At 45.1% G+C, this 12,064-nt stretch overlaps 1 protein-coding gene across 1 annotated transcript in view; it reads left to right on the forward strand.

Moving 5' to 3' along the window:
- Positions 1-6,415: 6,415 nt before the first annotated feature.
- Dpp6 (dipeptidyl peptidase like 6) overlaps positions 6,416-12,064 on the forward strand; it is an 868,555-nt gene continuing 862,906 nt past the window's right edge. Inside the window, exon 1 of the mRNA XM_085691109.2 lies at positions 6,416-6,637. Coding sequence (XP_085547235.2) covers positions 6,578-6,637 — 60 coding nt within the window. The 5' untranslated portion in view covers positions 6,416-6,577. The remainder of the gene's footprint in view (positions 6,638-12,064) is intronic.

Consider the following 12,064-nt stretch of genomic DNA (forward strand, 5'->3'; position numbering starts at 1 on the left):
CTATTCTGTAGGTGTAAAAGTTGGACCAGACATTCATCCTTCTGTGAGATGGTAACACTTCCCACTTCAGACTCCAGAACCTTTCTTCTCTCTCCAAAATGGGAAAGAACCCCAAGACCAGTGATAATCACTGGCCACTCAAATGCGGAGATGTAATTATAGGGTGAGCAGGTGGTTACACTTGCCACACATGATACACATACCCAGTCCTAGAACCCATGACAGTCTTCTTGGCTGAAAGACATGGGCTCTCCCTGAGGAGTGTTTAGGGAAGCACAGCAACCTGAAAAACCAAATAGGGATGTAGGGGGCTTTGCAGTCCCTATCGTCTACAGACATTAGCATTTGATCCTGCCTGACCCTCCATCAGATTAACAACAAAGAAAGCCACCACGATCAAGTTAGTTCATCATACTTGCTGGTTACCATGCCACATCTGGCCTTCTAAGGAAGTTTGTGTTAAAATATTTTAGATCTATTTGTTCTATTTTATGCATATAAGCATTTTGCCTGCATGCGCAAAGTGTGAATGCAGTAGCCATGGGAGTCAGAAAGGAGCACTGGATCCTCTGAACTGGAGTTACAAATGGTTATGAGCCACTTTGTGGGTGCTGGGAATTGAACCCAGGTCTTCTGCAGGAGCAGCCGGGGCTATTACCCACTGAGACAATTCTTTAGGCCCCTACCTTGGAAATTTTAAGGCATGAAAATTGGTGAAGGACACAGAAGCTACACAGCAAGCATCAGAGCAGACTCAGGTGTGAGGACAGTTTGAAATGAACAGAATAACAGCAACATGCTAGATATCCAGTGGATGAGGTAGATGGTATACATCATAGACAGGTAGTAAAGACAGAGAGAAGGAAATTCTCAGAAAGAGCACAAAGGAAATAATTACCTTACTGAGTTTTTTTCCTGTTGTTTGTTTTGATTTCCATTTTGTGGTTTTGTTTTTGATTCTGAGCAAAAGAGAGAGAGACAGATAGCATGACGTTTGTGTGAGCAAGGTAGGGACAATCTGATAGGAGTTGAAGGAGAGGAAAACATGATTAAAATATATTGTATGGAAATTTTTTAATGGTAACAGTCACTGAGAGAAATGAAGAATGCCCCTTGGCAACTCATCTGCAGAGAGGGCAAGCCTGAGATAATCCCCAGGGACTGGAGGCTAGGGCAGTGGGGACCCCAAGGTGTGAACATGGATGCCTGAGAAAATCCCCAGGGACTGGAGGCTAGGCAGTGGGGACTCCAAGGTGTGAACAGATGTTTAGAACCCCAGAAGGGAAGAAATGCATATGATAAGGATGGCATAGAAACTTCCAAATCAGACAGACACAAAACCACAACCCAGAATGTACAGAGAATACCAAATAAGACAGAAGAGGCGTGTCACTTCCGAACTGTGGGAGACCAAGGATAAGGATGGAAGTCTCAAAAAAAGTTATTGGAATCAGAGAAAGTGAGAAAGAGAGAAAGGCAGGAGGAGAGAAGGGAAGGAGAGGAGGGGAGGTGAAGGGAGGAGAGAGGAGGGGAGAAGCAGAAATGTCTTTCCAGCTATAAAAAACAAAAACAAAAACAAACCCCAAAGTCATGGTGGTTATAAAACAATGGATACAACTGGAGAGTATCATATTAAGCCAGTTAGGTCAAGACTCAGGGAAACATTGCCTGTTCTCTGTTGTACACCCTAGATTTTGTACATGCACATAAAATTATGTATGTCTATATGACATAAAAGTGGAAGCAAACTGTCTAGAAGAAAGGAAATTAATAGAAAGGGGAGAGGAGAGGAGAGAGAAGGTTGGGGATGGGAATGATAAAATCTCATTATGTGTTTATATGAAGAAATATCCCCCATTAAATGTGGTGCTGTATACAACAACTCTACAACAATTTTAAAAAGGCGTAAAACAAGTCCACATTTTCTACACAGGAGCAAGGGTAAGGACGACTTCCAGTTTCTCATCAGGAGCCAAGGGCACAAGAGGAGGAGAATGAAATCCTGAAAGCATTAAAAAGATGGGGATGAAAAAAGCCCAGGCTTGAAAGCAAACAAACGAAAAGTGAAGGGTTTTGGGAATCATTCAGACACAGACCCGGGAGTAGAAATTTAAAGATGAGGGAGTCAGAAATCAGAAAGAGTGTGGAAAAGAAAGAAAGGTTAAAAAAATATCTTCCTCTCTTCCTAATTGGTGCTACAGTTAATGTTCAACCCGAGCATGATCTGTGTGTGGATACATTTTAGCATGCAGTTAGATAAAAGAGACACAATGACAACAATGGTCATCACTGGAACAATGCTGTTCCAGGGTGAGCTGGGATCACTTACTGTGTACGCTGGGCTTTCCAAGGCCAGCTTTAAAACAACTGAAAAACAAGCATGATTATATACTTAGATAGAAGAAAAATGGAGTCACATAAAGTGTTCAATTAAAACCAAAGAAGACAGAAAAACAAGTAAAACAGAGCAAATTTGTAAAATCACTTAAAAAAAATACAGGTAGATATTAATCCAGCATGTCCATGACCACTTTCAGTGTAAATGCCTTAAAGACAACAATGAAAGACAGAGGTTTTTATAAAGGGAAAAATTCAACTGCATATATTCTACAGTAAATGAACTATGTGCATCCCTGGACATCTGAAGAATTTAAGAAACCTCCCTCCCTGAGGGACCACTGGGGAGCTGTTGGGAGAGGGGCATCATTTTCTCCAGTGGTGTAACCATGGATACGTAGTTTATTCTTCAGGATATATCATCCCACCCTTGCTTGTGCAAGCAATGATGATTAAACTTAGGGGGCTACACGCAAAAAAGATAGCAGAGTGAAGGGGGCTCCTTTGGGAGAAGAAGGGTTTCTGTAGAAGAGGAAGGGTTATGAGATGGTGAGGAAGGATGCTGGAGATAGAAACAGCTGAGACTCGTGTGTGTGTGTGTGTGTGTGTGTACATATATATATATGATATATACACAAATATAATACATTTATATTCATATAAACTTTATAGACTAATATATACATAAAATTCACATATATATATAAAACTTTAAACTTTCACTTTTAATTTTTATATATGGGCATTTTACCCTCATGTATGTCTGTGCACCATGTGTATGCCCAGTGTCCTCAGAGGTCAGAAGAGGTCAAAGCATTCCTGGAACTGGAGTTCCAGAAGGTTGTAAGCTGCTATATGGGCATAACTGATCCTGAATTTTCTGGAAGAGCAGCTAGTATTTTTAACCCCTGAGCCATCTCTCTGGCCTGGAAATAATTAGATAAAAATAAACTCATTATAAATGCAGAAAGGCCAAAGATAAAGGCATAACGTTATATATCCCATGCTAACAGTGATTTAAAAAAATTCACAGGACAGTGTTAAACTTGAGCAAAGCAAGAAAGCTTATAAAGAAGAAAAGCAGGTTCACATATAATAGTAAAAGGGTCAATTTTCCAAGAACACTCAATTGTTCTAAGAATTTGTCCATCCTGCCACGCAAAACACCCAGCCTGATGTAAAGCTGACAGAAATAGAGACACAAATCACCATTGCAGTCTTTCAGTAATTGATAGCTCAGACAGGCAGAAAATCAGTAATGATCCAGCTGATTTGAAAGGCTATCAATCAACTTGATGTTTTGACAGGAATAGAATATCATACCCAGAAGAACATTATACACATTCTTCTCAAACTCCCTTGGGACTTCCACCAAGGTAGGTTACACCACAGGTCATAAAAGCAATGAATAGTGCCGAGAGACCAGGAATCACACAGAAGATTGTCCCAGAACCCAGAGAAGTAAAGTAAACCCCGAAACAGAATGATGGCGGCAAAATCCCCAAGTATTTGGAAACTAACCCGAACCTAGGGCCAGTAGGATGGCTGGGCAAGTAAAGGTCCAATAGCATATTACTCAGTGATGACACAAGCATACTGGTGAGACGTGCCTAATGCATCGGCTCTCAGAAACAGGTCACGTGAGGGAGTTCACAGTGTAGACTCCTTTACAAAGATCCTAGGACAAGCGACACCATCTATAGTAACAAAATGAAAGCAGTTCATGCTGGGGAGATTATGGAGAAGAGGCAAGCTGCACCCCGGTCTGTGTGATGAGGGTGCTTACTTTGATTGGCGCATGGACGGTGCAAAGGTGTGCGCCCGTCAACACAGACACTCGTTTCCTTCTATACACATTGCACCACAAGAGAAAGAGCAGAAAAGAAATTAAAAAAAAGAATTGAAAAGACAGAGGAATCCCAAATCCACTTTGCAGGAACTTTTAAGAATAAATTTGCCTGCACCATGGAATAAGAACGAATTCTGTTTCCCTAAACTGTTAATTGGTTATATCAAAACCCAACACACCTTCAAGATACTTAGAGAAAGACACTAGACAAGTGTGACAGCTCCCTGGCTTTTTTTTTTTTTTTTTTTTTTTTTTTTTGCAAACCTCCAAGCATTGGTAGCTAACGTATGTTTCTGAAGAAGGAGGACCCAGGCAGGAGTTCACGGTGAGTCTCATGGCCACTGCCAGCTGCCTGCCCCATCCTTTCCGAGGCTCTGCCCCTATAGCAACTGGGTTTGCAGTCCAGAGTGTGTGGGGGAAGAAAGGGAGGTGCTGGTAATCACGTGACCCCACAAGTCGGTACACAGGAGTAGATGAGGATCAGCAAGAGTAGCCTGGAGATGTGCAAACTACAGCTTATCACTGTGAGCGATCTGGCCAGTGTCCGCCCTGCTACACCCCTGCCATGACACCAAGAGTCTTCCCTGCATCACCAGCTCTCAGATTTGGTCATCCTCCTTGGAAAGCAGCAGTTGTGAAACCGACCTCAGAGATGCAAGAATCAATGAGAGAAAAAATTCGCTCAAAGATGCCCAGATGAAAGGGGCAGAGGATATTCTAACCATTATCTGCCCCCAAACCAATCTCAGCCCACTGCAGTGCCTGCTGGAGTTGCTTCTGAATGGGAAGACATAACTAAAGGGGGTCAGTCTAAGTTGGTACTGGGAACAGTAAATATACAGCAAAATAATTTCGACCAATAACTGAAGAGTTTCCCCCACTCCCAGTCTGGTGAACCAAAGAGCTATCTGGAATTAGTTACAGGAGCGTGGAGGACTCAAAGACAGTTTCATCATGTACTCCCTGAGCTATGAAAACAGTACACAAACTTGGAAGTGGAGCATGGCAAGGGGTCCCTGGGGGGAGGGGAGAGGGCTGCAGGGTTAGTATAATAAGGCTCACTGGAGCTTTAAGAGAACTCACTCCATTTCACTCTTTGCAGGGTGCTCTAAGGAGTGGGCTTGAAAGCAAATCAAAGTGCCTAAGGGCTACGTATATTACAGGTATTCTGAGCCCCTTCTGAACCCAGAGCCTTCCTGTACACTATATGCACCATCCAGATAAGGATTTGGGGTTCAGAAATGGAAGGTGAATTCTGTGCCTTGGTATTTCATCCAGATTTATTCAAAACCAGCGAACCATGCTTGAAGAGAAAAAAAAATCCAAGAAAGAAAAAATCGAACATCTTGCTCATTAATACAGCTGTACCTAAGTGTGCTCTTGACCACAGTGCACGCTTTGGTTCTAAGATGTTGCAATGCAGTCTCATGAAGCCTCTGCGCTTTCTTAGTTTGTGTGCCTGCATTCTCAAGGGCGGGGATTACTCCCACCTGTGTCCAAATGCTACCAAATTAAACTAGGACTACACCAGTAGTGTGTCTCTGCCCGCCCCAGTGAAGTGGATGCTGAGCAAAGGAAGCCCACCTGCTTCTGAGTTCAGGCATGCGGGGTGGAAAGGAGCCTGCATCCCTCAGCTATGATTTTTAGGAGCCTTGCCAAGGATCTCTGCGTGTCAGCCCTGCTCCTCCTCCGCCCCCTCCACTTTCTAGCCTTCGTCAGTGCAGTAGCTCCTGGTAGAACCTCGCATGCCACCTCCTGACCATCCCGGGGTTGGCGCCTGGAGCAAGGAGCAGAAGCTGCAGGGAGCGCGGTTCGACCGAGTTGCTTTTTCTTAGTTAAGCCCTTGCGGAGGGGCGTGCCAGGATCCGCACCCGTTGCACTTGCAGCCCGGATCTCTGTGGGTCTGGAGGCCCTTGCAGAGACCCCGCTTGAGCTTAACGCCAGCCCTTGGGGTCCCGACTCTGTGGTTTAGGCAGGTGGCGCATGAGTGCGTGTGGCTGTCTTAGCTTCCCAGCCTCTGGTGCAGGGTAGGGCAGCGTGGACATCTCGCACTCCCCACCCAGCTTCCTGCCCCTCCTCAAGTCCTCTTGGAACTGCTCCCGCTTCTGGTTTGGAGAGACCTGGACTGTTTCCCAGCAAGGCAGCCCTGGGCAGAGCGCCTGGCGCCGGCCAGGGCTCCTCTTGGGGTGCAGGCTGCTGCTCAGTGGGCTCTGGGCTGCGGGTCTCACCTACCCGGCCTAAGGGGTTCCCACAAGCTAGGAGTATACATCTGGGACTGAAGAGGGAGGACGCCCGCGCATCTCCCCTGAGGCGCGCATTTGCATCGCCAGCTTCCAGGCTCCCACGAAGTTTGCAAGGTAGAGGATCCCAGATCCCCAACTTCTCAGGAACATGAATCAAACAGCTGGAGCCTCCAACAATGTCAGATGTCCCCCGGGGAAGGGCCATAAGGTAAGAGACCCGCGACCGAGGGGAGGAAGACAGTTGTCCATGTCTAAAGAGTGGATGGAGATTTGCAAGCCTTAGGAGGTGGCATGAATCCCTTCCCAGCGCTGGTGTGTCCTTTAGTGGCGACAGTAGATGAATGGTGTAGATTCTTCAGGATGTGTGATATTTCACAGACCCACAGCCAGCCAGCTAGAAGGGCTCTGTGTATGTGACTGTTTTGAGGTATCCCGGACTTGGACGTGCTCTGTTGCTGGTTTTCGCTGATCCAGGTCTAGTGAATGCAGATGTTGACTCTATGAAGTTTTCCGGGAGGATAGTTCTGTAGGAGGCAGAGCCCCTAAATCAGCTTTTTCAAACTGGAGGTGCCGGAGAGACTTCCTGCTCTTGTTGGTGCCACAGACACGTGCTATGTTAACTTTAATGGACCACTGTGCACCTGAGGTTATTCCTAGGAAGTAAGCAAGGTTCAGAGAAAGGGGTACTCAGGGTCCGGAGAACCCTAGCAGAAGCCTCCAGAGGCTAGCGTGTAGGGTAAAAGCTTGGAACTGTCTTCTTCCCATACTCAGGGGTGCAGATCCAGATTCTTCCCGCGCCCTTCTCCAGCTGCAGTCTTCCCTTGGTGGCATGCAGGATTCCTGCTCTTTCTCAATCACCTGTGGTTGCCTTGTGAGCAGTTGCGAGGAAATCGTTTACCTGGATACCCAGGAGAGCACAAACCAATACATGTGTGACTATACTTGTCAAATGTTTCAAAGTGCTTAAGGTATTTTTTAATCTAAAGACAAGTACGTGGAGTATTTGGTCTGCAGACTGAATCGATGCTCTCAGCCTTTATCTTGTGCTTGCTATGTCTAAACTTGCACACACATCACAGGCACGTGGCTACTGGCGTTCAGCAAAATGTTGCCATTGGGATTTGTTTGTTGGATTTTGGGGTGTGGGGTTGGAGTTAGTAATGACATTGGGTTTATTTGGTAGCTAGAGGAAGCCATGGTCTACTACACTTATGAAAGAAGGAGCTGTGGTTGTGATATACTTTTATTTCAGATGAATAGTAACTATCATTTCCCCATCAGATGCGGCTGAAACATTTTAGTCAGCAGGTCATGTGACTGACCTTTGTTCTCATGAACTATGATCCGATCAGTTCCCAGTTCCACATTTACCTTACTTAATAACCAGAGGAAATGTCTTTTAAATCCATAATGGCTGACATTATAAGATTTTAAATTAAAAAATAATAAAGTTTTGCACATTGGTGATTATACAATGGAGACATCTGTGTGGTTCATAAGATCATTCAATAATTTTTTTTAAAAAGAAAAGAAAAGAAAGCCTTAGTTCCACTGGCAAAGTGCCTTTTTGGCAGAATTGGACTGCAGGGTATCGACACCAATAAAACCTCTCTGGGAAGGGTTGGAACACACACTACCAGCACTTAGAAGGTGCTAGATAGAGAACCCCTTAGTCACAAGTCAAGGATTGTCCCATTCATTTGTGGTGTGTCTACACATCATTCAGTTCATCAGTCCCATTAACTCAGCAACAAGTCACGATCACTCCATCATTCATGACACAAATGTGACTCTTTGCTACAGCCCAAGGACCAAGTTGCTAAGTAAGAACTTAGGTGATGGTTCCTCTCTTCAGAGTTCCCATTAGTCCACCTTTCATGACCAGAAGTCTGTGGCAGCTCTCCATTCTACTGCCAAAGCCGAGGTGATGTTAGCTAAGGAGAAAGATAGGGAGTCCTGTTCTTAGAGAAGAACCCATGCGGGGTGTAGTTTGTCATGAAGTTGTTTGTTAGGGAGGTTGCAATGGTAGAAATGTGAATACTGTGTGGGAGGCTGGTGTCTTTCGTGATTAAGACCAAGTCACCAGAGGGTCTTGGCCATCAAAAATGCACAATACTGTTTGGACCACGTATGATTTAGGTTACAATGTTTCTTAATAAAAATACAAAATTCAATAATACAAGCTTACCTTATTAGAAGTTTGAAAGAATTGCCCCTGATGCTCTGGGTCATCTTGGGAGATGTGACCATGATGGACTCCGTTGATCAGACGTCATTTAAACTGACAGAACTAAACCACCTTAGCTCGGCCAATGAGTTAGAACTTGTTCTTGTGCAGACAGTTCTTTGTGTGTGCTCCTATGTGTCCTGGTTCACACGTGAGATTGTACATGAGGAAGCCAGAGAACAACTCTGGAGGTTTCTCAGCCACCATCCACGTTTAGCCTTTGAAACAGGAGATCTCGCTGGCCTGGAATTCTTCAGGTAGGCTAGGATGACTGGCTGGTGAGCCTCAGGTTAAAGTCTCACCTTCCTAATGCTGTGACTCTTTAATACAGTTCCTCATGTTGCGGTGACCCCCAACCATAAAGCTATTTTCATTGCTACTTCGTAACTTTAATTTTGCTACTATTATGAATCATAATGTGCATATTTTTGGAGAAAGAAGTTTGTCGACGGGGTTGTGATCCACAGACTGAGACACGCTGCTCGGGGATCTGTGTATGTCTGCCTGTAGTTTGGGTCTTCATACTCACAAGTGCTTTCCTGACTCAGTTGTCTTGCAGCTCAGCACAGACAGTCCTGGAGGGACACCTTGTAGACTACTCACTGGGGAAGTTCAGTTGTGCTGAGAGGTGTTGTCAGTAGCTGTATCCTCACTTACTGAGGGCCCAGGCCTGAAAAACAAAAGCTCTTTGTTATATTATCTTACCTGCTCCTCAGTGAAAGACAATCAAATATCTTCTGAGGGCTATGGAGGGAAACCTGCCCATTGTCCTCTGCTGTAGACAATAGTCACTGTTCCAGAGATGGAAAGGACAGCAGCTAGGGTCACATAGGATGGTAGACAAGCATTTTCCATGGGGTCACAGAGTCACTGTAGAACTGGGCTGTGGCACTGGGCAGTGCCTGGGACTCAGCGAGTACTCATTAGCAGCCAGGGATGTTGTGAGTAGCAGAGTCTGGACTGACAGGGTGAGGCCGCTCACGGTCTGATCCATGCCACAGCATCCCCTGTGCTGTGATCGACTCCTGGAAACTTACAAGAGCTCTCCATTCTTGAATGAAGGCAGCAAGGTTGAGTTTTGTAGACAATGGAAAGCAAGAACCGAAGACAGTGCAGCTCGAGCTCCGGGGACCACACTGTCCCCGTTGTGGGGGTTGAATGAAAATGGCCCCCAGAGGAATGGCACTATTAGAAGGTGTGGCCTTATTGGAAGAAGTGTGTCATTGGGGATGGGTTTTGAGGTTTCAAATGCACAAGCTAGGCCCAGTGTCTCTCCCTTTTCCTTCAGATCAGGACGTAGGGCTTCTTTTCTAGCATGGCTAAGTACATACTTTCTTGCTTCCTGCCGTGATGTCAATGAACAAAACCTTTGAACCGTGAGCCAACCCCAATTAAATGGTTTTCTTTATAAGAGTTGTTATGGTCATGATGTCTCTTCACAGCGATAGAAACCCTAACTAAGACATCTACACAGGAAGTAGAGTCAGACAGCCAGTGGGGAAAGAGTCCCAGCCAAAGAGACCTTCTTTTTCTCCTCAGGACTAGGGCAAAACCCATGGCTCTCATGGAGGTTTGTTTCTTTTTTTTTCTCATAGACCTGTACACGTGAGCCCCAAGGCTGCTTAAAACTCGGGAAAGCCATGGCTATAGCCCAACAAAAAGTCATAAACTTACTTAAAACATGAAGTATGTGCACGCGAGCGCGCACACACAAACACACACACACACACACACACACACACATTGGGTGTATATGTGGAGGGCAGAAGTCAACACGAAATGTTTTCAGGTATTGTTGTCCATCTTGATTGCATTTTTCCTCATTCATTGAATCTCCATCTCATTGAACCCAGAGCTCTGATCGGCTAGATTGGCTGGCCAGCAAGATTCAGGAATCTTCCTGTCTGAAACCCCAAGTTCTTTCTCCAAAATTTGGGGTGCAGACATTCGCAGCTTCACTGTGATTTTCACTTGTGTGTTGGGTATGAGCTTTGTTCTTTAGGCTTCTGCAGCGAGTCCTTAACCCACTGAACTAGCTCTCCAGCCCCACATTTTGATCATTTTGGTGGTTATTTGTGTAACTAGATTGCACTGTTCTTTTAAAAATATGTTAGATTTATTATCGCCTGCTTTGGAGACCCTTTTCTTCCTACTGAATTGCCTCTTTTAGCATAATGTGAGGGGATGTGCTTAGTTGTATTGCAGCTTGATAGGCCATGTTTGGTCAATATCCTTGGGAGGCCTGCTCTTCTCTGAAGGGAAATGGAAAAGGAGTGGATCTGGGGGAGAGGGAAGGTTGCAGGAGGGACTGTGGGAGGAGAGAAGAGAGGAGAAACTGTGGTTGGAATGTAATATATGAAAGGAGTATAAATAAACAATCATTTCCATATGTGGATACAATGTATCTTAATCATGTCCACCTTCCCCCTCCAACTCCCTTTCTTCTCAACTTCAGGTTGGACCCCAGCCACCCTGTTTCTTTCTTTGATACAACCCACTGAGTCCAATAAGTGTTGCTTGTCTGGACAGAAATCAAAGGCCAGCCACTGTGACATGAGCAACCTACTAGAAGCCACACCACTCAGGAAAAGTTAGTCTCCACTATAGCAGCTGTCAGCTGTATGGCTTCTCCGCTAGAGGTGACCTAAGGATCCTTTCCCCCAGCTGTGCTGGAAATTGAGCTGGGGTTGTCTTGTGCACGTCCTGTGCAGCTGCTACAAATCTGTGCGTGTAAAAGTCATATCCTATCCAGAGGACAGCACTTCCCAGAATTCCTCCCTGAATCCTCTAGCATTTAATTCATGTTGCCTTATCTTCCATGATGTTTCCTGATCCTTCAGAAGGGGGAGGGAGGTTGATATCCATCTATGCCCAGTTTGCATGGTTCTTGAGTGTGAATGTTGTAGATGATAATGTCCTTTGACAATGTCAGAAAGTTGGATATGCCTGGCGGCTTTTCTGAAAGGGGAGCTAGCTTGGAGCTTTGTGTTGTCAGTCTTTCATTAGCATCAAAGCAACAACTGATCTATTCTCCGTTTCTGCAAGCCATGGAAATAGCCATCCAAGTTTGCTCATAGAAACTCAATTATATCAGCTCATCATGAAATTAGCTCACCTCTGCGTCTGAGTTTTATGGGGCTTCATTATAGGGTCTTCAACAGCTTCCAGGTGTCCACACCACTTACACAGCCCCCTGGGGGCTTCTGCAGTGATAGCCTTCTGTCTGCTGCTCTCTCTGATCCCTGTCATCTCTGAAATGACACTGTTGAAAATCTACCAAGCTATTTACATTCAACTTTTAGTGCTTATCTCACTAAAATGGGGGTAGGTGGGGTAGGAAAAATGTTATCTGTTGACTCTCGCGTGTGTATGTGTGTGTGTGTGTGTGTGTGTGTGTGTGTGTGAGAG

The sequence above is a fragment of the Myodes glareolus genome, chromosome 6 (genome assembly GCF_982192425.1).
Source record: "Myodes glareolus chromosome 6, mMyoGla1.1, whole genome shotgun sequence".
NCBI lineage: Eukaryota > Metazoa > Chordata > Mammalia > Rodentia > Cricetidae > Myodes > Myodes glareolus.